The 23,173-nt window shown below is 48.1% G+C and overlaps 1 protein-coding gene across 2 annotated transcripts; it reads left to right on the top strand.

Moving 5' to 3' along the window:
• Positions 1–4,174: 4,174 nt before the first annotated feature.
• On the top strand, positions 4,175–23,091 carry SUPT16H (SPT16 homolog, facilitates chromatin remodeling subunit). Of its 2 annotated transcripts, none has more exons than XM_080978819.1 (26): positions 4,175–4,305; positions 8,124–8,216; positions 8,319–8,489; positions 8,616–8,768; positions 8,852–8,998; positions 9,749–9,900; positions 10,396–10,568; positions 11,117–11,207; positions 11,315–11,388; positions 11,591–11,703; positions 12,290–12,355; positions 12,763–12,858; positions 13,035–13,150; positions 13,276–13,429; positions 13,772–13,899; positions 14,454–14,589; positions 14,764–14,890; positions 15,181–15,299; positions 16,331–16,456; positions 16,579–16,691; positions 17,222–17,297; positions 18,343–18,512; positions 18,986–19,115; positions 19,593–19,722; positions 20,751–20,828; positions 21,927–23,091. In XM_080978819.1, exons 1-26 carry the CDS (start codon positions 4,240–4,242, stop codon positions 22,088–22,090), a joined length of 3,162 nt encoding a protein of 1,053 aa, XP_080834945.1. In that variant the 5' UTR covers positions 4,175–4,239; the 3' UTR covers positions 22,091–23,091. The 2 variants fall into 2 exon arrangements, with proteins under 2 accessions (XP_080834945.1, XP_080834944.1); XM_080978818.1 differs by having other exon boundaries at positions 20,748–20,828.
• The last annotated feature ends 82 nt before the right edge of the window (positions 23,092–23,173 follow it).

The following is a 23,173-nucleotide window of genomic DNA, read 5'->3' as shown; positions in this document are numbered from 1 at the left end:
GCAGTCTGATTTGGTGTAAGTTAGTCTCCTGTGTTGTAACAACCTTTTTTTAATTATTATTTCGTACCCTCAAACTCTCCCTACCAATTTTTTGGCATGCTTTCCAGGCAATAATGTCCACTGTGTCCTTCAGCACATGTGCCTAGGAGCATACTTCACAGTGCCCTGTTTTTGCTCTGATCCTGAAATGCCTACCCTCCATCAGAAGGGCCACAGCTCAGCAGAGGAGCATCTGCTTTGTGTGTAGAATGTCCCAGGTTCAATTGCCTACATTTCCAAGTGGGGTTGGGAGAGATGTCTGCTGGGAACCTTGAAGACCCAGTGCCAGCCAGTGTCAACAATATCGAGTTTGATGGACCAGTGGTCTGACTCAGTATGACTTCCTGTGTTCCAATAGATGGATTGTAGCTCTCCCACTGAGAATTGGAATTGTAAAGGTGAGGGGGGCCCTGAGGGTCATCTAGTTCAACCCCCTGCAATTCAGGAACATGCAGCTGTCCCATACGGCGATCGAACCTGCAGCCGTGGTGTTAGCAGCAGCATACTCTAAGCAACTGAGCTATCCAGGCTGCTTCTCCCTTTAGAAAACAAACAAGCTGCAAGGATGATTTCTCAGCCAAGCAATTTTCCCATGCTGCCTCTTTTTTGCAAGTTACTGTAAGGCCCTGTGGCATCAGGCCAAAGCACCTTGTTCTCACAGTGGCCAAGCAGTTGCCTATAGGAGCACAATGGCATTCTCGGCTCTTGTGATTCTCTGCAGCTGGCATTCAGAGGCACGCTGCCTCTTGACAGCTGTGGTGAAACACAGCTATTGTGGCTAAAAGTGTGAGTCTTCCATAGATTTATCTGATCCTCTTTGAAACTTTAGCTGTCAAACATGATGGTTTGTTTGGAACAATGGCTTGGATTCAAGACAGAATAATTATCCATCCCTCCTTTTGCTGGCTACCTGCACCAGTTCAGGCATAAAGCACCTTGAAAGAAGGGACCCTGAGCCAAAACGTGTGATCAGCTATTTGAGCCCAGGATCTCGCATGCAGAGTCCAAATATTATGGCTTATAGTTGTTGCTCATTACTGGTTCAATCCCTGGCATCTCCATGTAGGGCTGGGGGAAAGACCCCCATCTGAAATTGTGGAGAGAAACTGACAGTCGCTATAGGCAGTGGTGGAGAGCCACCTTACTAGGGCAGCTAGCTTTGAGCTTAACACTTTCTCTCCCCCCCCCCCCCCAAGCCCTGATCTGCCTTTAGGAGCTAGCATAATGCTTCTACCGGAATGAGCTAGACCCTAGTGGTGCTTCAAAGTTCAAGCAGCAAATACATTGGTGATTTCGTTTGGTTAAAAATGAGGTGCCGGCATTCATCGCTTGATAAAAGAGCTGTGGGTGCCAGAACACAACAGGTGCCGTGGACTAAAAATAAAAATTATGGCACTTTGTACAATTGTACACTTTGTACACACACTAAGCACTGGCTTTTAACGGACAAAGGAGTGTTATAAGAATTCTAAGGTCTCAAATATAGAATAAATATTCATAAATGCACACAGATCTAAATATATAAATCATGTGTCTGAAATAGTACAGGAGAGCAATCCTCAAGCCATTTTGACTCTCCCAATGACCCCAAATATTCCTCTGCAGTAAGGGAGGCAAATGGGGAAAGCCTTCCCATTGTCTTTTCACTTACAAATCCTGTTTTAACGGCATATTTGTGTATGAATAGGGTGAGCCTGTGACCTGGATTCAGGAACTAAAGTATTAACCACAAAAGAATGGCCAGGTGATGCAATCAGCGACCATTTTTAGGTATCCTAGCAGACAGGATTTCTGCTGTAGACCAGCTTCCTATGATAGATGGATGATTTTGGGGTGTTCTTTGGCTAAGGGGGTTGGACAATGTCGAAAATCTTTAAAGGTTCCTGCACACTTTCGTTCATGGTCTCTCCCTCCTTGGAAGGAGGGGAGGGAACTCTGAGGCAACAGAAAAATATCTGCCTTGATTTCCACTGGATCCTGCCTCCATCCATTCTTCTCTGACCAATCACGGACTTAAGGGACTCAAGGGTCCCATGAGGAATTGGGCAGCAAAAGCCAAACCCCCAGTTTTTACATCAGGAGCATTATTATTGCCTTGGGTGTGCTTGTAGCCAATTTTTATCTAGGCTAGGGGCCTAATCATCTGCCAAAACCAGACCACAGCCTCCTTTTTTCTTTCACTACACATGCTTACTGAGATGGAACATGGCAAGCTTTTCGTCAAGCGGCCATATGCTCTTGTGCATAGACTTCATTTTATTTCTGTTTTGTCATACTTGCTCTTATTTTGAGGGCAAATTTTGTTTTGAAGAACTCTGCTGTGGGTGTCTTGACCATCAGCTCTGTCAACTGCAGCCAACGGCTTGAGCTTTTCCTGGGCTAGTGCTGGCAGCTTTTTGGACACCATTGACAGAATTTTCATGAAGAGAAGTTATAGGCTAAAGTTTTCCAGTGGTAGAAACTTTGGCCCAGATTTCATTTGGGTACCATTGGTTTTGGCAGAGATGGTTTAGCAGGATATCTAGCAGTTCCTGCAAAGCAGGTTTGGAGAAATGGCTGGCCTTCTCCATCAGTCCCAAGTAGCCTGGTCAAATGATGGGAGCTGTAATTCAGCAACAGCTGGAAGGTCAGAAGTTCCCTACACCTGATGTAAAGTGAGCAATGAGTCTCTCCCCACCACCCAATCTACCTCTTTTGCCCTACTTTACTCAGATGTTTGCTTCTTCCTTTACATTTGCAGATCAAAACAAAACATCAATATTTTAAGACAATCTCGTAGCCAAACGATTAAGAGGTGGTAGAAGTTTATAAAATTTGTGCATGCCATGTTGAAAGTGGATAGAGACCTTTTTCTCCCTCATATAATACTAGAACTTGACATTCGATGACACTAAATGTTGGAAGATTCAAGACGGGCAAAAGAAAGGACATCGCTGCGCATAGAAACTATAGAACTCACTTCCACAGAAGGCAGTGATGGCCACCAATTTGCACAGCTTTAAAAGAAGGCTAGATGAATTCACGGAGGAGAGGGCTACGCTCTGTGTTAAGTTGTGGGTGAACTTAACGGCGACACAGCGATTCTTCAGACAGCTCTTATTTATTCACAGGCCAGAACAGAACTGGGCTGAAGGGTTCAGCCAACCTACTTATATAGAGCTCAACTACAAGGCAACAGTAACAACTTTCTGTAACTATCCATTCACTGAACGTCACTTTCAATTCCTTATTTGCATAGGTGGACCTGAGTGAAAACTATCTACAGTATCCCCCTGCTGGCCCAGGGTGAGAACTTCAGTACATAACAATGGGCCTTTCCCCTTTCATGCTTTTAGTTACTTTTTTAAAATAAAAAAAATCAAGATCTCAGTGGCATCATTCCACAATGCACCTGTAGGTAGCAAGGAAGGTTGGGGAAGTCATATCGAGCTCGGAAGTTAAAGCAGATGTGTCACTTTATATCCTTATCTCTAAGGGATCGAGAGGAGCAACGTAGGCGGGGCTTGGGAAAGGCTGACGCGACCGCCGCTACTAAGATAGAGGGGCGGAGGGAGGGAGCGAGCAGCTCCCTTGGTCACGTGCCCGGTTGGCGCCGGAGGGCGCGAAATCTGCGAAGAACGCAGCCAGAGCTCCCTGAGTCGAGGCAGGCGGGCCCTGCTCACGTGACGGCGTAAAGACTCGCGCGCTTCTTTGAGGCAGGCGCGCGACGTTGGGTGGGGGGCGGGGCTGAAGCGAGGCGCATGCGCGGCTGCCCCACTTTAAAGTGTGTGGGGGAGGAGCGGGGAGGAAACCCTGTGACGGAGCAATTAGGTCAACATTGCTGCTGTTACACAGTTTATAGATATAATTTATTTAATATTTTTTTAAAAAAAATACAAAGCTATTATTAGGTGTAAAACCAATATTGCTCATATTTAGATATGAGCACACAGGTTTTATTTACGACGTCCTCTGTTGTTGTTTTTTAATAAATAAATAAATAAATAAACAATAAACATAAATAAATAATATTAAACGATACGATAAATAAGCAACAACAGGAAGTTGCGTCCTGGGTCAAAGGTCCGCGGGAGGGAAGGGTCCGCGGGGGTTGGCCGAGGGAAGCGTTCACTTCCGGGGTCGGGGAGGTCGCGGCGGCGGCGGCGGGGCGCGAGCGTGCGAGGAGGCGGGGCTTGCGGAGGGCGCGGAGGAGCCGCTTCCATGGCGCTGAGTCTGGACCGCGAGGCCTACTACCGCCGCGTCAAGCGCCTCTACAGCAACTGGCAGGTGAGGGCGGCGGGGGTGGGGCGGAGGGAGAGAGCGAGGGGGGCGGGAGGCTGGGCCGACTGAGGGACCCCCCCTTCCCCTCCCCACCACCACATATCTCGGGTGGGGTGGGGGGGATGAAAGGGGGACCGGACCCTCCCCTTGTGCCCCATGGACGCCAAGGAAGCAGGAGGGATGGATTCCTATCTTGCACGCGCTTTTAAGCTAAATAAATAAATAAATAAAGGCGCCGGTATTCCACCTTTGCAAAAGTTCCAAGGTGCCCGGTAAAGAAAGGGGGCGGGGAGCGAGAAAAAGCTTAAAAATACATATTTGCATTTCCGTTGCCTTCCTTGCCCCGCTTCCTTGGCATCTCATGGTGTGTCCCCCTCCCTCCTTTCCCCTCTAAGGTTTGTCAAATGCCATTTCTCTTTAATATTCTCTCACGAGTGGCTCCCCTCCCACCCCCGGTTTGGTCAGGGATAGTGCTCAGAAACGTTGCTTTTGTCCAAATGTGGCTGCTGTCTTTAACTGAGGGAGTGATTTGCCTAGAGACACTAGTAGTGTCTATCTTACTAATAATCCTCTCAATGTTGCCATAAAACCATTTTTTAAAAAAAAGTACACTTCCTTCTGCTCTGTTGTCACATTTTTGCATTTCTTTTGCAGTCTCCCCTCTCTGTCATGTTAACATATCCAGTAATTCCAATTTGCTTGTACATAATGTAAGATTTCTTGTTCTGCATTGTAAAAGCAGCTTTCATTGTAACGGATAATCCTGTATAGCAGGAGGAGTGGAAACTTGTAGCCATCCAAATGTTGGTTCCTAGATCAGCCTCAACTAGTATGGCCAATCATCAAGGATGATGACAGTTGTTGTCCAACAGCATCTGAAGGGTTGCCACTTCCCCATCCCAATGTATGGCTTTAGTTGAATGTGCAATGATCTTACTCAGATTTACGTGCTTGGCAAACCAAATAAAAAAGTTAGAAAGGGGGCAGCTGTCCAAAGGGAGAAAAAACTGGCAATCCCATCTGTCATTGCACCAAATATACAGTGACTATGTGCAATTTTGGCTTTAGGTGGCATTTCCTGATCATAACTACCCCCCGTGCATGTGTGTAATGTGAGGGCTTACTATACACGTTTTGCTACTTTTCCAATATGCCATTCTATTGCTGCGTTGCCTGTTAACTCACCATGTGATTGTGTCCTTGTATATGACCGTGCAGATTGCAGCTGTTGTTTTGCTCATCACCTTCTGCTATCCTGATTGTGAGTGTGGTTGGGCAGTGCATGTTAATGGGCCGCTAATCAGCATTAAGCGACTCCATTGAAAATACATTAGTTGCAGGAGGTAGCAGTGTGCGTATTTTCTATCTAGCTCCATGTGACTAGCATGTAACTTGCAAATCGTTTTTGTAACACTGGCAGAAGATACCAAGCTAGTGTTGGAGAATCTCTTGCAGCTGTTCTGGACAAAAATGCAAGAGTGCCCAGGGTGGAGATGCTGCATTTTGACGCAGAATTTGCAACAATAACAGTGTTGAATTTCTTCCTATCCCCCAGTTCCTGTTATTTTACCACTCTCACCATCCTAAAATGAAAAGTAGGATTCGTTGCTTCCAGGACATAGAAATGCCAAATGGGTCCATGTGGGTCAATTTATAGAGTCCCCGGAAGAGCACTTCTAGGCTGTTTTGGAGAAATTGCCTGTGCAGCAGGTGAAACCCAATCACAGCGATTGGAAGCTTCACAGGAGAAACACCTTGCAAGCTATCATGTAGGACACAGGTAGCCAAAACTTATGAGCCAGATTTCCTAGTATCCTCACTATTTGTATGCTGTCTTTCCCAAAAATTGTGCCCAAAGTTGCTTAGCAAGAAGAACAGCAGTACACATCAAGATCAATCATCACAAGAACAATTTCATAGTAACAGGAATAATAAAACAATAGCATAATATCAAATGTAACAACAGTATGGTCCTGGGGCTGTTCTAGAAAGGGGCAGCAAAATATAAGATTGTCCTCCCAACCTGCCATTGGGGCAACTCAGAAAAGTTGGTAGAAATAATCAATACTGGGGCCAAGGCAGGGGTTAGTGAATAATCATAGGATACATTTGGGGAGAAAGCAGGAACTTTTGGAGGAAAGGCAATAAGCAGCAGATCAAACAGTGGACGTGGCTTTCAGCTGTACAAAATTCTTTATATGTAGCTCTTATGCGTAGTTTGTTGGACTGGCCAAATTTGGTATGATGCCAAATTACAGAGAGTGATGGAATCTTTCCAGCTTAAGGGAGAAAGTCTTGACAGAGAGCACTATTCCTGCTTGCCTGTTGACGTGGAATTCTTTTATGAGCTGGGAGTAGTTGGACATTCCAGCTTTAGATTGCAGATTGTTCCCAGGGATGTTGATCCAAAATACTAGTAGCAAGCTTCTCCATTCACTTCCTGTCTTCACCTCCCTCCTGGATGCTGTGTCGTATCTTGGTAGTGGGATTTCTCCTGCATTTGATAATACTCTCTGTCTTTTTGAGACAGCGTGCCTAGCTGTTGAAAGCTTTCCTTTTGGTGCCGGGACAAGGAAATTTGGTTCACGGTGCATTTCTTTACCTTTCTCAGAAGAACATTCAGGACCCAAACAGCAAAATGGTGTTCCCCTTATAACAACCCTCCTCAGCCTGGTTCCCTCCAGATGTTTGGAGGTTAGGCTCCCATTATCCTTGACCATTGAGCATGATGACTGAGGGTGATTGGAGTTGCTGTCTTAAGCATCTGGAGAGCAACAGGTTAGGGAATATTGTGTTATAATTCAATATGTAGTTATCATTGGTTCTCCCATTTCTGATGTGCATGCTCTTGCTTATGTGGCCAAAAAGAACTACCCACACACAAGTCTGAGGCTTGTGCTGGCTTGGGCAGCCCTAATGGTTTTCAGAAGTACGAAAAGTGGGAGCAGGGATAGGAGGAGGGGACAAGAATGGCTGGAATCCTGAATGACAGCACTCAATACTACAATACTTTGTTGCAGGTCCCATTCTCCGAGTTCAGGCGGTAGTCCTTCAGGAAGTGTTCTACAGTGGTGCCTCGCAAGACGAAATTAATTCGTTCCGCGAGTTTTGTCGCCTTGCGATTTTTTTCGCCTTGCGAAGCACGGTGTCGGGAAAGTTTTGGAAAAGCTTCAAAAATCACCAAAGTCTTTAAAAACCTCAAAAAAGGCTACCACACCGCGTTCTATGAGTTGCTCCTCGAAGTCAAGTCGCAACTGTATTAATGGTGTTAAGAAAAAGGAAACAAACTTGCAAGACGTTTCCGTCTTGCGAAGCAAGCCCATAGGGAAAATCGTCTTGCGAAGCAGCTCAAAAAACAAAAAACCCTTTCATCTAGCGAGTTTTTTGTCTTGCGAGGCATTCGTCTTGCGAGGTACCACTGTACTGTGATAAGGCATATGCTTTATTTGGTGTAGCTTCTTTAAGAGATTCACATACGTAATGAAATGACAAAAGCAGAATTACTGGTGACATTTTCCCCAGAGTAGCTGTGGGGATAGAAAAGGCTGTGCCGAAGAAGTAATGGTGTTTGGTGACTGTTGGGGGAAGGATCTAGGGAAATAACAAGGTGCTAAAGCTGGAAACTGCTCCATTGTCAGAAGACAATGGTCAGCTGTTTCCCATTTTTCTGTCGTGTTTCTTCTTAGGAATTGTAATCTACTACTGTTGTTGGGAGGAGATCAGATCCTTCGCATGTGACAACAGCTGAGAGGCGAAATTCACTTGGGCTGGGTTTAGTACAAATTCGTATGCACAGCACTATATGAGGCTTTGTTCTCTTGCAGAAAGGAGAAGACGAATATGCCACCATTGATGCTATTGTGGTCTCAGTTGGAGTAGATGAAGAGATTGTCTATGCCAAGTCCACTGCCTTGCAGGTGAGCGGGGGTGAGGCGTGCTCCTGCCTCAATGTGACGTAACTATTAGGCAGAAAAGAAAAGAGTATCTTTGCTCCTCTTGGAATCCCCTTTCCTTTGCAGACATGGCTGTTTGGCTACGAACTCACCGACACGATCATGGTTTTCTGCGAGGACAAGATCCTCTTCATGGCCAGCAAGAAGAAAGTGGAGTTTCTCAAGCAGATTGCAAACAGCAAGAGCAACGAAAGCACCAACGGGGTGCCGGCTATCACATTGCTTGTGCGGGAGAAGGTGAGTGGGCCTCTGTTTAGCCCTGTCCAGAGTTGCAGGTAATATGGAAAGAGAGAGCTTTGGGGCTGAAACGTGTAGAAACTGCTAACACTCCCCCCTGTTTCCTCTTTGTTCTCCCGACTCCAGAATGAAAGCAACAAGGGGAACTTTGACAAGATGATAGAAGCCCTAAAGGGCAGCAAGAATGGCAAACGCATTGGGATCTTTAGCAAGGACAAGTTCCCCGGGGACTTCATGAACAGCTGGAATGATGCTCTCAGCAAGGAAGGCTTTGAGAAGGTGAGGAGCACCAGCTCCGGCGTGTGGGTTTAGGAAGGTGGGTTGAATGCTGCTCTTGCTGATCCTCCTCTGACCTGGTACAGGTGGACATCAGTGCGGTGGTGGCCTACACGATTGCCGTCAAAGAGGACGGGGAGCTCGCCCTGATGCGCAAAGCAGCCGCCATCACTTCAGAGGTCTTCACCAAGTTCTTGAAGGAGCGTGTCATGGAGATAGTAGATGCTGATGAGGTGAGGAAGGAGCCTGTCCGTGAGTTTGAAATCTTAGCTTGGATATAAGGATAATGCTTTCTAGGCTGGCATTACATATAGGCCCTGAGTAAAGTGGGGCAGGTGGGCTATTTTACCTAGGCTGGGGATGAGAAACCTGTTGGGAATCCAGAGGTTGTGAACTCCTCAGTTCGCATCAATTCCACCCAGCATGGTCAGGGTGATGGGAGGTGTAGTCCAATAACGACTGAAGGGCCACAGGGCCACCACCTCTGACTTTGGCCCATCTTCTCTCTTGGATCAGTGGGTTTTCACAAGCAGTTTGGCCTCTGGCTGCCAGGCCTATTTGCTGCTTCCTCCTACTGCATACTGGGCATTTTGACACCAGCACATTCTCCCTGTCTCTCCTGGTCCATTTAAGATGGGACTCATTCCTAGGATAGCCATGCTGCCTTGGGAGAAGAGAGAGGGTTGAGGTATACAGGCTGTGTATGCATGCTCTCTTTTTGTCTTAATGGTCAGTGGAAATACATCTTTAAGAGTCAGAGAAGAGAAATCCACTAGAGAAACCACATTGCTGTAGTGCCCTAGGCGCATGCCCCTCTTCAGCAAAAGAATTGGGAAATCTGGAGTGTTGGTCTTGTGATGGCTTTGTATGTGTGTCAACCCTCTGGGATTATAATTCTCCTTTAGGCACTTGAGCCCCTACCCCCCCCCCCCCAAAATCCTCAAGTCTCTACTGACCTCTGAATCCTCTCTGTCCTCCGGCAGAAAGTGCGGCACAGCAAGTTGGCAGAGTCTGTAGAGAAGGCCATCGAGGAGAAAAAATACCTGTCCGGAGCTGATCCCTCCACTGTGGAAATGTGCTACCCTCCCATTATCCAGAGTGGAGGAAATTACAACCTCAAGTTTAGCGTTGTCAGGTAGGCAAATCTCCATGGGTGTAGTGCAAACTGTTTTCAGATCGCCAAAGAAAAATGTTTCCCGGTTTGTAATCCATGCACTTCCTGAATGAGCGGGCACTCTTAGTTGGTTAGCAATGGTTTGATTTTATTGTACTGGTTTCCATTCAAGTGCAGCTTACTTAGGATTGTATCCTAAAACCTCTGGTCATGCAGCCTCCTTTCCTTTGGCATTTTTATGATAATATATATTAAGAAACAGGACAGCAGAGAATGCTGAAACTTAATAGATTCCAGTTTGCCACTCTTCTATATCTCTTTCAGTACATTTTTATCCCATCATCCTCCAGGAAGCTCAGAGCAGCATATGTGGATCTTTTTTCCTCATTAAATAAAGGATGAGATTTGTTGGAGGCAAAAGTTCTGCATGGGAGTGCCAATTGTTTGTGTTTGAAGCTGCCTGTGTGTGGCTTGCCAGTTGGCCTCTCCATATAGCTATCTGCTCTTTGTCCCCAGTGAGAAGGGCTACATGCATTTTGGTACCGTCACTTGTGCCATGGGCATCCGCTACAAATCCTACTGCTCCAACCTGGTACGCACGCTCATGGTTGACCCGCCCCAGGACACCCAGGACAACTACACCTTCCTGCTGCAGTTGCAGGAGGAGATGCTCAAAGAACTGCGGCATGGTGAGTGGCAGAAATGGGGTGCTTGGGCGTGAAGGGATGCGGGTGGCACTGTGGTCTAAACCACTGAGCCTCTTGGGCTTGCCGATAAGAAGGTCGGTGCTTCGAATCCCCGAGAAGGAGTGAGCTCCTGTTGCTCTGTCCCAGCTTGTGCACGTCAGTTTAAAAGCATGTCAGTGCAAGTAGATAAACCGGTACCGCTGCAGCGGGAAGGTAAAAGTAAACGGTGTTTCCATGTGCTCTGGTTTCCATCACTGTGTTCCATTGTGCCAGAAGCGGTTTAGTCATGCTGGCCACATGAACCAAAAGCTGTCTGTGGACAAACGCTGGCTCCCTCGGCCTGAAAGCGAGATGAGTGCCACAACCCCATAGTTGCCTTTGACTAGACTTAACCATCCAGGGGTCCTTTACCTTTTTACTGTTTGGGAGTGATGGTTGGAGTAGGCTGGGGCAGGGCAGGGGGCAAAACCTGTTGAAGCATTTATTTTTCAAGTAGGACCCAGCTTGCTCTTTCCCTCCTTAACTTCCTCCTCCCTCTCTGCTTATCCTAGGTGTAAAGCTGTGTGAGGTCTACGCTGCTGTCATGGATATGGTGAAGAAGCAAAAGCCAGAGCTCTTGAGCAAAATCACCAAGAACTTGGGGTAAAAAAAGGCTCTCCGTTGGAACAGAGGCATCCTTCCTGCCAGTTTACAGGCTCATGTGTGGTTTGGTTGGAGGGTTCAGTGTTTTCCCTGCTCTTCTTTCCCAGGTTTGCCATGGGCATCGAGTTCAGAGAGAGTTCGCTCGTGATCAATAGCAAAAACCAGTATCGGCTCAAAAAAGGTGAGAACGTCCCTCCTCCCGACTTAAAAAGAAAGGATTGTAGAGCAGGAACACAGCGGCAAGGATGTCCTGCTTAATTGGTTCATTCGTATATATACCACCCAAAGTTCATTTACGTTTTGGAAGTGAGTAGCTCAGTTCTGCTCGTGAAAAGATTTGCGGAGGCTCGCTCTCCTCTGAAGCTGTGTTCTGTCTGATGCAGGAATGGTTTTCAGCCTCAACGTAGGGTTCTCAGACCTCACCAACAAAGAAGGAAAGAAGCCGGAGGAGAAAACATACGCATTGTTCATCGGGGACACGGTGCTGGTGGAAGAGGTACGAGGGGCACGAAGAAGGATGGGGAGGTGGGAAGAATGTGAGTCATGGTGGAGAGACCACAGTGGACAAGAGGGAGCAAGACCTTCAGAAAGTGTGACGTCTCATCCAGGGAGAAGACGCCTCCTACATTCAGTTTTGTTTCTGCCTTTGAAAAGAAGGCTTTGTCTCTTCAATGCTCTCAGTAAGCCTGCACTGTGAGAGCATTATCAGCAACCCCACCCAACCCCCTTTCTGTTCATTCTTCTCCCAGACTTTGCTCTTTCCCAGTTCCCTGCACTCTTACTTAGCTGAGAAAGGAAGTTGCATAGGGGCTGGGCACACCTTTCTCAGCTACAAACAAAGAGTCCATGGAGTCCTACCAGACATACATAGCTTGGGACATCCCGTCTCATTTGCCCCCTGTTCATTCCCAGAGTTCCAGCTGACTTGCTCTGTTTCTCCTTGCACTCTGCGCCCCATCTGCAGGTGACCAATATTTAGATTCTAAGCCCCTGAGTACACCTCCCTCACCTAAACATCCAGGATGGCGGGGAGCTCTATGCTCACATCGTCTGTGATGATACTGTTGTTGTTCCTCCTCCAGGATGGTCCAGCTACTCTCCTGACTTCTGTCAAGAAGAAGGTCAAGAATGTCAGTATTTTGCTCAAGGTAAGTCCAGGGGCAAGTCTTAGGCACTTGACGTGTGCTTTTCTCTGCGGTATGGTCAGGAAAAAGCATGATACTTTTGAAAAACTTGTGATGAGAGCAGGAGCAGAGTTGTTACCTATTGGTATTTTGAAGTCCTGATAAGTTCTCTTAAGCTTCTAACCCTCATTGTTGAGGACGTGGTTTTGTTTTGACCATGAAAATAACATGTAGGCAATTTAGAACAAAAAGAGGTGTCCAGTGTTGTAATTTCTTCTTGTTTTTAACTGCTAAATAAAACATTTTGAAGGAAATTTATGAACAAGGATATTGTGGATTAAGTTTGGGAACGAAAGCCTAGCTTGAGGAAGGCAAAACAAGTGTATGTGTTTATGTGGGTATAGTTTCTAAGTTCTGCTTTTTTATTTTAGAAAGAGGATGAAGAGGAGGAGGAGGAAGAAGACGATACGGAGGGAATACTGCTTGGCCGTGGTTCCAGGGCAGCTCTGCTGCCAGAAAGAACTCGGGTATAGAAGGCTTGAGTGGATGGGTGGGGGGTGGGGTTAAGTATTCAAGGGCTGAGAAAAGGTCTTCAGGGTGCCTTAAGGAGGGAAGCTGCCTGTGTTCAGCTTGAAGAGGGGGGTGTCTGGCAAATGGTATGTGGGCAAATAATAGACTTGCTGTCTTCCTTCCTCCGGTCCAGAATGAACTGACAGCTGAGGAGAAGCGTCGGGCACACCAGAAGGAGCTGGCTGCCCAGCTAAACGAAGAAGCCCGGAGGAGGCTGACGGAACAAAAGGGGGAGCAGCAGATCCAGAAGTGAGTAGAAGCGATGCGGGCTTCTGTTGCTTGTAAAGTGGCTACCTTCTGGCAAGGTCAGGAGTAGCTGCCTAGAAGCCCCCGCTGCTTGGGTCAGGTTTCTTCACCTTTCTGGTCCCTTGCAGGGCTCGTAAGTCGAACGTCTCCTACAAAAACCCGTCTCTGATGCCAAAGGAGCCTCACATCCGGGAGATGAAGATCTACATTGACAAGAAGTACGAGACGGTCATCATGCCTGTCTTTGGCATCGCCACCCCTTTCCACATTGCCACCATCAAGGTACGGCAGCTGCAGCAACTGGGGGCCTCGATGCCCGCTGCATCTTGGGATAAATGCCGGTCGCCAGCTCAGCAGTTGAGTTGGGTGACGAAATGGCTTTGAAATGGGGATTAGCAGCCAACAGAACCTTCCCCAAAGAAAATGCACTGGCACTCTTCTCAAAGTTGTCGTCACAACTCTGATTTGTGTGTAGAAAAGGCGCTCGGGGCAGGGACAGGAGTGGGCTTTGCATGACGGGGGTATATATATATATATATATATATATATATATATATATATATATATATGTGAAAGGCGATTCTCAAATCAATAAACAATTAAACCCCCTCCCCTTCCTTACAGAACATCAGTATGTCAGTGGAGGGCGACTACACCTACCTGAGAATCAACTTCTACTGCCCGGGCAGTGCTTTGGGTCGCAACGAAGGCAACATCTTCCCCAACCCGGAAGCCACCTTTGTTAAAGAAATGTGAGTCGCTCTTGCATAGTCTGCACCAACTGCAGGGTCTGGTCAAGAAGCCTCATTGCCCTGCGAGCCCCACACCTCTTTATGAGTCACCTCTTGCATTTTTGCGGGGCTTGTGATTTGCTGTCTGTACGTCTTGCTCTGCAGATTCATCGCTGTGAGTCTTGGGAGCATGCCCAGTGGCTTATCCCATTCATGTAATGAAGGTCAATGACCTTCATTTTCCTTTAGCTTTGCCTGATGAGCATGCTGCATTTCAGCTGTCAGAGCGCCTGATTTGCCTACACAAGGTCCTAGGCTCGATCCTGGTATATCTAGGTAGGGTCTGAAACGGCTGCTTGTCAGTGGGCTAGGTGGGCTTGTGGTCTGATTCTGTATAAGGCTGCCTCCTAAGCCGCATCTAAAAGGCCTCAGTAGAGTTTTGTATTATTCAGTCATTCTTTCTGCCCTTCCAGTAGCAGGTTCTGGGTGAGTCTTCTCAAAGCTCCCCCTCTATCCAAAAGGAACTGGGCCTGCGTGTTGTAGCCACACAACTCTGCTCTTCTTCCCCCTCCCAGAACATATCGGGCATCCAATATAAAAACACCTGGGGAGCAGATGGTGCCAGCTCTCAACCTCCAGAACGCCTTCCGCATCATCAAGGAGGTTCAGAAGCGCTACAAAACCCGTGAGGCTGAGGAGAAGGAGAAGGAGGTGAGGCACAGAGGAGCTTCCTTGCACACCTTTCCGAAGAATTGTTGAGAAACTGCAGTGATGGAAAGGACCCCTTGGGTTGGGGAGATGGCTCTTGGGGAGGGCGAGGGTGGAGTTGGTGGAGCTCTGTGGGAATTCTGCCCTGACGTGGCTGTTTGTTTTCTGTTTCCCCAGGGAATTGTCAAGCAAGACTCTCTAGTGATCAACCTAAACCGCAGCAATCCCAAGCTGAAGGACCTTTACATCCGCCCCAACATCGCTCAGAAAAGGATGCAGGGGTCTCTGGAGGCCCACGTAAATGGTACAGAAGTCTGTGGGATGCCTAGAACTGCCTTTGGGAGGCAGACAAGTGTTCATACCCTTGAGGCCAGGAGGAGTTCATTGAGAGGACCTCTTTTGTAAGGGATTTTGGCCAAACTCTCACAAATGATCCCATACCTAGGTTCATTCCAGCTCTACCCATCGGCTTCTTTCACATCCTCTTGTGCTGGGGGTGGGCAGGCGGTAATTAGCACCCACCATGCCAGCAACTCCGGCCCAACCATCAGCTGGGAGCAGGCGGCTTCCTTCTCTGACACGCCTTCTTTGCAGGTTTCCGCTTCACCTCGGTGCGTGGGGACAAAGTGGACATTCTGTACAACAACATCAAGCATGCCGTGTTTCAGCCCTGCGATGGGGAGATGATCATTGTGCTACACTTTCACCTCAAGGTAGCTATCCAGCTTAAAAGGGACGCGGGTGGTGCTGTGGTCTAAACCACAGAGCCTCTTGGGCTCACCGATCAGAAGGTTGGCGGTTTGAATCCCTGTGACGGGGTGAGCTCCCGTTGCTCTGTCCCAGCTCATGCCAACCTAACAGTTCGAAAGCACGCCACTGCAAGTAGATAGATAGGCACTGCTGCAGCGGGAAGGTAAACAGTGTTTCTGTCTCGGTGTTCCGTTGCACCAGAAGTGGTTTAGTCATGCTGGCCACATGACCCAGAAAGCTGTCTGTGGACAAACGCCGGCTCCCTTGGCCTGAAAGCGAGATGAGCGCCGCAACCCCATAGTCGCCTTTGACTGGACCTAACCGTCCAGGGGTCCTTTACCTTTACCTGCTATCCAGCTTAAGTTAGGAGGACTTAAGAGGCGTTATTATACCAGGCTGTTGTGGATCATCCCCCATCAATGTCTTACTCGAAGCAAAGGTGCAGGTCTCCTTCCTTGCTCCTAGAATTTGGATTCGCTGCAGAATTGCTTTCCCCCAGAAAACCTGTGTCCTTGTAAAAAGAAGCTTAGAAATAAGCTTGTAGTAGGTGTCGCTTGCTTTGATGAAGTCATAGCTAATTAAAACTTCTGTTATTTGGGATGGGGGTGTAAGAAGGAAGAGAGAAGAGCGACTGCTTTTGACATAGCTCAATCGGTAGAGCACGAGACTCTCAGGGTCATGGGTTCAAGCCCTGTGTTGGACAAAAAAATCCTGCATTGCAGGGGGTTGGACTTAGATGACCCTTGTGGTCCCTTTCAACTCTGCAATTCTTTAATTTTCTGATTTTTAAAATTCTTCCTCCCAAGCCAGTATAAGCATAATAAAGTGTGAAAAATAACTGCCCCAGAAGTGCAAACTTATCCCTTATGCTGGCCTTAGCTTTTAATTGGTGCAAAACCTATGTGGCCCTTGCAACAGCATTCCGCTTATTCGCTGGTGGCGCACACAAATGTGCCGGCCCTGCTTAACTCCGTTCTCTCTCCCTGCACCCTAGAATGCCATCATGTTTGGCAAGAAGCGCCACACCGATGTGCAGTTTTATACGGAGGTGGGCGAGATCACCACCGACCTGGGCAAGCACCAGCACATGCACGACCGCGACGACCTCTATGCCGAGCAGGTGAGAGAGGGGGCTGCTTGTGGCCCTGTTCCGGGGAAGGGGGGAGCAGGGGCGGAAATCAGATCCCGGCAGAGCTAACTCTGGGCTGCGTGGCCGATCCCGATTGATCCTGTTTGGCACAGATGGAGCGTGAGATGAGACACAAGCTGAAAACGGCATTCAAGAATTTCATTGAGAAGGTGGAGTCTCTGACCAAGGAGGAACTGGAATTTGAGGTGCCCTTCCGGGAGCTGGGGTAAGGACCCCTGTGACAGGGCAACTTCTGTTTTGCAGGACAATAAAACACGTATAGTTTGAGCCGAACTTCCAGGATTCTTCTGAGTAGGAGAGGGATGGCTGGGGATCAGGGGACGAATTACACGAGGAGAAAATACACAGGGGGCAAGGAATTGTGCCATTGGAATATCCAGCTTACGTAAATGGACTATAGAGTGCATGCATACACACAGTCTATTTCCACCCTACCTTTTGCCTCAGGGAACCAGGAAAGCACTATGGCTAGGAATAGGAACTAGTGGTGGCGAGGAGGAAATGCACCACATTTGTGAATTTTCCTAACTTCTAAATCAGGCAGCAGAAGCTGCTGGGGGCATATTTTGTCCCTGAGGAACTCCACGCCCTCATATTCTGACTTCGCAGACACTCAAGGCCTTACTTGAAAGGGCGGCTTGGTTGCAAACGTTGAGATAATTGGCTGTTTCTCCTGCACTAGCTGCTTCACACTCTTCTTCTCTCTCTCCCCCAATCCCCAATTCGTCGCGGCAGGTTCAACGGCGCCCCCTACAGAAGCACCTGCCTGCTCCAACCAACCAGCAGCGCCCTGGTGAATTGCACTGAGTGGGTGAGTGTGAGCTTGTGTTTGACTGGGGAGAGCACAAGTTGAACACCCGGCGGAGGAATATCCTCAGCTTTCTCTCGACCACAGAGTCCTTTTAAACTGAAAACTCTTAATTACCAGAAATTGGCATGATTTTGACCCTCTTGCATGAGACTGAAACGGATCTAGGAAATCAAAATGGTTTTAGGCTCAGCTGTTTTTCATTTTTGTTGTCCAGGCATTTGGGTAGTACCTGTGACTGGGTGTTTGTATTCTGACTTTTTAAAAACAGGCTTAGATATCTTTATCATTTTAACTTTGGTTGTAAGTCACTTTGGGGCTTTTCATAGTGGGAAGCAATATATAAATGTAATAAACTTATGAAGAAACCATGAGCCTTAAGATTGGTCTTCGTTGGAGGGTATGTTGGCCTACTAACGAAAGTCTGGCAAGGAGATCCCTCTTTTACGCAGACATTATTTTGTGCTCTCAGTACAGTGGTACCTCTAGCTGCACACACCTCTGGATACACATCCTTCAGGCTACGCATGCGGCAAACCCGGAAGTAATGGAAAGGTTTCCGCTGCGCGCGCATGCGCAAAACAGGCGCCCCTGGATGCGAATGTTTCAGGGTAAGAACGGACCCCCGGAATTAAATTTGTATCCAGAGGTACCACTGTAGTGATATTTGCTTACTGTTCTTCATCGTGTGTTGAGATCAGAACAGCACTGGAGGTTGAAGAACAGAAATTTAAGGTGGTTGTGGATTGAGCTGCCTCACCCCAGCCTAAACATTAGGAAGAACTTCCTGACAGTAAGAGCTGTTTGACAGTGGAATTCGCTGCCAAGGAGTGTGGTGGAGTCTCCTTCTTTGGAGGTCTTTAAGCAGAGGCTTGACAACCATATGTCAGGAGTGCTCTGATGGTGTTTCCTGCTTGGCAGGGGGTTGGACTCGATGGCCCTTGTGGTCTCTTCCAACTCTATGATTCTATGATTCAGCCCATTTCTGTCCCTCTGAATTATTTGGAGATTTTAGACAGCTAATACTTCCTCTCTGTTCTGCCTCCAGCCTCCATTTGTGGTGACACTGGATGAGGTGGAGCTGATACATTTTGAGCGTGTGCAGTTCCACCTGAAGAACTTTGACATGGTCATCGTCTACAAAGACTACAGCAAAAAGGTCACAATGATCAACGCTATTCCTGTGGCTTCACTCGACCCCATCAAGGAGTGGCTCAAGTGAGTGGCCCGGGGGGTAGGGTTAGGGGTTGGGAATGTTCTTGGATCACCCTGCTGGCAGCATTCATGTGTTAGGTTATTGCTGGAAGGCTCCTCGGAATTGCCTTCTGCTCCCTCCTGTCTCATCACACCCCCAAAAAGTGCTCGAAAGAGACAGTGCTAGCAGCTGCAGATTAGAACATGTCCATTTTTTACCTCTGCAAAAGTAGTTGGGTCAGGAGTCCTCTCTGAAGACTGCATTGCCTCTTCAAGCAATGCAGAATGGAACTGCAGCTATCCTCTCCCCCTCCCTCCCCACTTGCCATAAGTGAAAAGCTATGGGAGAATATTTACTCCACCCTCATATGAACTAGTTTTGGAAGCAGGTTAGTAGCTACAGGAGTGAGTTAGTGCTATTTTGAAAGGTGGATGTGAGCCCACCTTTCTGTTGACTCTCTGCATTCATCTCTTCCCTCCCTCTCCACCCACATCAGCTCTTGTGACATTAAGTACACAGAAGGAGTACAATCCCTTAACTGGACCAAAATCATGAAAACTATTGTGGACGACCCAGAAGGCTTCTTTGAGCAAGGGGGCTGGTCATTCCTCGAGCCCGAAGGAGAGGTATGTTGGGGCAGCCAGAAAACAGGGAACAAGACCTCACCTTTAGCTGTTAGGTTGTTACCTTTTCTCGAAAGGTTGAATGGGTTTGTACGGGAGTTGGGGATTTTTGGAAATCCTGCTCAGAAGCTGGTGCAACAGGAAACGGGTGTCGGGATAAAGAATCCTGCATTAGCCCAACTTTTGCATCCCCACAAAAAACAAAAGCAACCCTAATGCAGGGGAAGGACCTCCATGGTAGCTCCATGGTAGAACATCTGCTGTTCAGGCAGAAGGTCCCTGTTTTGATCCCTGGAATCTCCAGGTAGGGCTGAAACACCTCTGATACCTGGGAGACCCACAGCCGGTCAGGATGGACAGTGCTAAGTTGGATGGACCAACAAACTTGACTTCATATTCCTATCCAAAACTTTCTGTTAGCGGAATGGAACTCATGGGATTCCAGCAACGTAGTTAAGAGTCTTCTTCCTTCTCCCGCAGGGAAGTGATGCTGAGGCCGGGGAGTCGGAATCCGAGATCGAGGACGAGACCTTCAACCCTTCTGAGGAAGAGTATGAAGATGAAGAGGAGGACAGCGATGAGGACTATTCCTCTGAGGCAGAGGACTCTGGTGAGGGGAAACAGCCAGCCACAGGCCCAATGAGAGCTGCCCTCGCTTCCCCTTGGGTCTTGGTTTTTCAGCACACCCAGTACACACACACACACAAGCACCCTGTACTCAGGATGTTCCTGGGCTGCTTTCCTCCAGCACTTCGACTCCCTACCTGTGTGTGGATGCCCATTTCACTGTTCCTCTTGCTCTTTAAACACGTTCTGCTCAAGCACCCATCTCCAGCAACCTTTCCTGCACACTCAGTTCTCCCAGGCCACATTGTGTGGGCCACCCTTCCTTTCCGAGGGAAGTCACTCATCTTTGCTTTCTTCATTTTTATAAAAGCAGTAGCATCACCATTTCCTTTTAAAACCTTGGGAGCTGGTCACTGATGGAGGACTGTGTGTGTGCCCTGCCTTGCCTGCCTCCCTTTCCCTGCATTGTTCATGGTGTTGTAACATAACAAAAGTTTGACATTATTGCTCAGAAAGTTGACCTGGGGTGTCATAGTGTGTGAAAACATTTTGATCAGTGATGTGCTGAAACAGGGGCACCGAATGCGGATCCAGCTTAAGAAATCCCATGGGAGAGCTATTTAGTCCTTTCCTTGTGAAATGTCTTGAAATAGTAGCTCTGTTCTTTGACTCTTATGCAACATGCGCCAACACACACTAACTCCCAAAGTCTTTGGAAACTCATAGAACCGGAGCTGTTCTAAGGCTGCAAACATAACCGCAGGTACACAGAGCAAATCCCATTGATCCCAGTGAGTCTTACATCAGAGTAAACAGGCATCCTACTGTAAATTAGTCGAACACTCATGCCTAACCTGGTACCCAAAGTCCCCGTTGATCTTTAAGTGGGAACTAAGTGACGCTAACTTGGTCTGTTTGCATCCTATTATCACTGGAGAACCTGAAATCAAAGACAGAGCCTGGCAAAACCTGGGGGACTGCAGGTTGCTCCTCTATCAGGGTCTCCATCGTCACCCCACTTCCTCCTTGGTTGCATGGCAACTAATTCTGAGCCTCTCCCACTTTCAGCAGATTACTCCAAGGAGTCCATGGGCAGCGAGGAGGAGAGCGGGAAAGATTGGGACGAGCTGGAGGAAGAAGCACGGAAAGGTGAGAGAACCGTTGCTCAGCCCAACTTGGTGCAGAGGCTTCTGGGCTCACTGCTTTGAGCGTTTGGAAGGCCGTTCGCAGGAGCAACAATGGGTCCCAGGGTAGGAGCTGGAGGCGCATGAGGGCTGCTTCCTTGGTTCTGGCCAACGTCTGGATGGCTGCCTGCCTGAGAGGAATATGTATGCCACCTTTGGTTCCACAAAGGAAGAAACAAAAAGGCAGGATATATCCCCAGTTCGTGGGGAATCTGCCACAAGGGAGGCTGCTGTTGCACCCAGGACCTGAATGCAGGCTTCTCGACAGCACCTGCTTGACCACTGCGACAGCAGGACGCTGATATGGAATGGGCCTTTGACCTGATATGGCAAGGCTCTTCTTAAGTTCTAAAAAATACTTTGGGTAGCTGTATCAAGGTTTGGAAGCCAGTGCTTCTTCTAGATGTGTTGAACTCCCACAGCCACGATGGCCAATGTTCAGGGCTGATGGGAGTTTGTAGTAGGACTGTAAGGGTGTAGTCCTCTAAAGGTCCAACTGCGCTGGCTGCCAGTTAGTTTCTGGGCCCAATTCACAATGCTTGTTTTGACCTATAAACACCTCAGAAATGCCTCTCTCCATATGAACCAACCCTGACCCCGAGATCATCCCCTGAAGCCCTTCTTCATGCGCCTCCGTCATGAAAGGTCCAGAGGATGGCAAGACAAGAACAGGCCTTTTCTGCAACAGCTCCCCATTTGGGGAATGTTCTCCCTGGACAGATTCGCCTGCCACCTTCGCTATATACCTTTAGGTGCCTGGTGAAAACGTTCCTCTTTAACCATGCCTTTGGCGATTGACATCCGATGCCCTTTTAAATGTGTTGTGGGGGTTATTTGTTTGTTGGTTTTACTGTGCATTTTATGATTTTTTAAATAAGTTGTGATCTTTGGATGAAGCACGGCATACAGATTCAATAAATTAGTAAAGGTGCTTAGCCTCGCACAGCATGTATCTCATAATATATGTGCCCAGCTGTGAGAAATAGCCATGAGTTGACTACAGGAATGTAGGTATCTTCTTTTCCCACCACCACTGAGTCCTTTCCTTTGCATCTCTCTGCAGCTGACCGTGAGAGCCGATATGAGGAGGAAGAGGAGCGAAGCCGCACCATCAGCCGGAAGAGGAAGGTCCCATCGTCATCGTCCCAGAGTTCGAGGCACCACCGCAGCTCCCACAGTCGCAGCCCCGGTCGAAGCTCGGGCCCCTCCAAGAAGAAGAGGAAGTAAACCGCGAACCCTTCCCACCCGCCAATCTTTAGGGGGTTTGGGCTTTCAAGGCCTCATCCAGCAGCCAACGTTTAGGGCACGAGGGGCGGCCAGCCAGCCCCTCCCCACAAACTTCTCCCCTCTTTCCCTCACGCACCCTCACCCCTTTTTTCTGTTTCTCTGGGGAGTATTTTGCTTTTGTTCCTTGAGTCTCTCTTTTTTCTCTCTGACCATTTGTACGGACCAATCAGCTGCGAGAGAATGCCAGGCCCTGCGGTTACGTCAACCACAAACGCAAACTCTGCCAAGGAGGAAAGGTGGGGGGGGGGGAGGCTCAGGAATCTGGTGTCCGTGATCTGCTGTTCCCACCTACCCTTTTCTGTCACCTAACCTTGGCCTCTCCATTCCCGCTTACATCTCTTCCCCGACTCTCGGTGTCTTTGTTCTCGGACGGATTGGGGGTAGGGAGGCGCAGGTTGCCCTGAGATCTACTCCAGAACCAGAGCATGTACTTCAGCAAAATGAACTGTGCAACTTTTTGTGGTATTTTGTGCTGGGGCAAGGGTGGTTGCGTTCCATGTTTTTGAAGCAGACCCCCCCCGGGTGGTAGAGGAATCCCACCTTGGAACAGTGACACAGAAGAGGGCAAGAGTTTTTGAACAGGTGGGAGACCAGGGGAACGCAACTGAATGACAAGGGTTCTTGCTTTCTCTTCTCTTTTTTAAAAAAGACAAACACGTCAGGCACTGTCTGTATTTATCTGTTTCCTTGGCTGCAGAGTCTGGTCTCCAGTGAGCAAGTGTTTTAGGGACAAGGGGTAGGGGGTTGAATGCTTTGTCTGCCCTCTGCCTCCCTTCTCTCCTGTGGGGAAGGGAGGGAGTCAATGATCCACCCATGGGAGGGCAGGGAAAGGCTTTTTCAAAATTCCTTTCTCCCCAACCCCCTCCATCCCGTAGCAGTTAGCACTCTCGGTATTTTTGACTTTGGAAAAAAACTGATCAATAAAAATGTTTTTTTAAGTATTTGGAAAGTTTATTCGTTGGCTTCATCCTTGTCTTCTGTCAAACGCCCCAAAGCATCTTTTCGGTCATGGAATCCTGTTAA

The sequence above is a fragment of the Podarcis pityusensis genome (genome assembly GCF_964106645.2).
Source record: "Podarcis pityusensis genome assembly, chromosome: 13".
NCBI lineage: Eukaryota > Metazoa > Chordata > Lepidosauria > Squamata > Lacertidae > Podarcis > Podarcis pityusensis.
Note: the sequence above shows the minus strand (reverse complement) of the source record. Positions and strands in the feature narration are given on the sequence as shown.

Bases quoted from the DNA above. Each gene is read 5' to 3' on its own strand.
- SUPT16H (XM_080978818.1), top strand. From the start codon at position 4,240: ATGGCGCTGAGTCTGGACCGCGAGGCCTACTACCGCCGCGTCAAGCGC. The intron at 13,900-14,453 runs GTGAGTCGCTCT...TCCCCCTCCCAG, and splicing joins GCCACCTTTGTTAAAGAAAT to AACATATCGGGCATCCAATA. The intron at 14,891-15,180 runs GTACAGAAGTCT...CCTTCTTTGCAG, and splicing joins TCTGGAGGCCCACGTAAATG to GTTTCCGCTTCACCTCGGTG.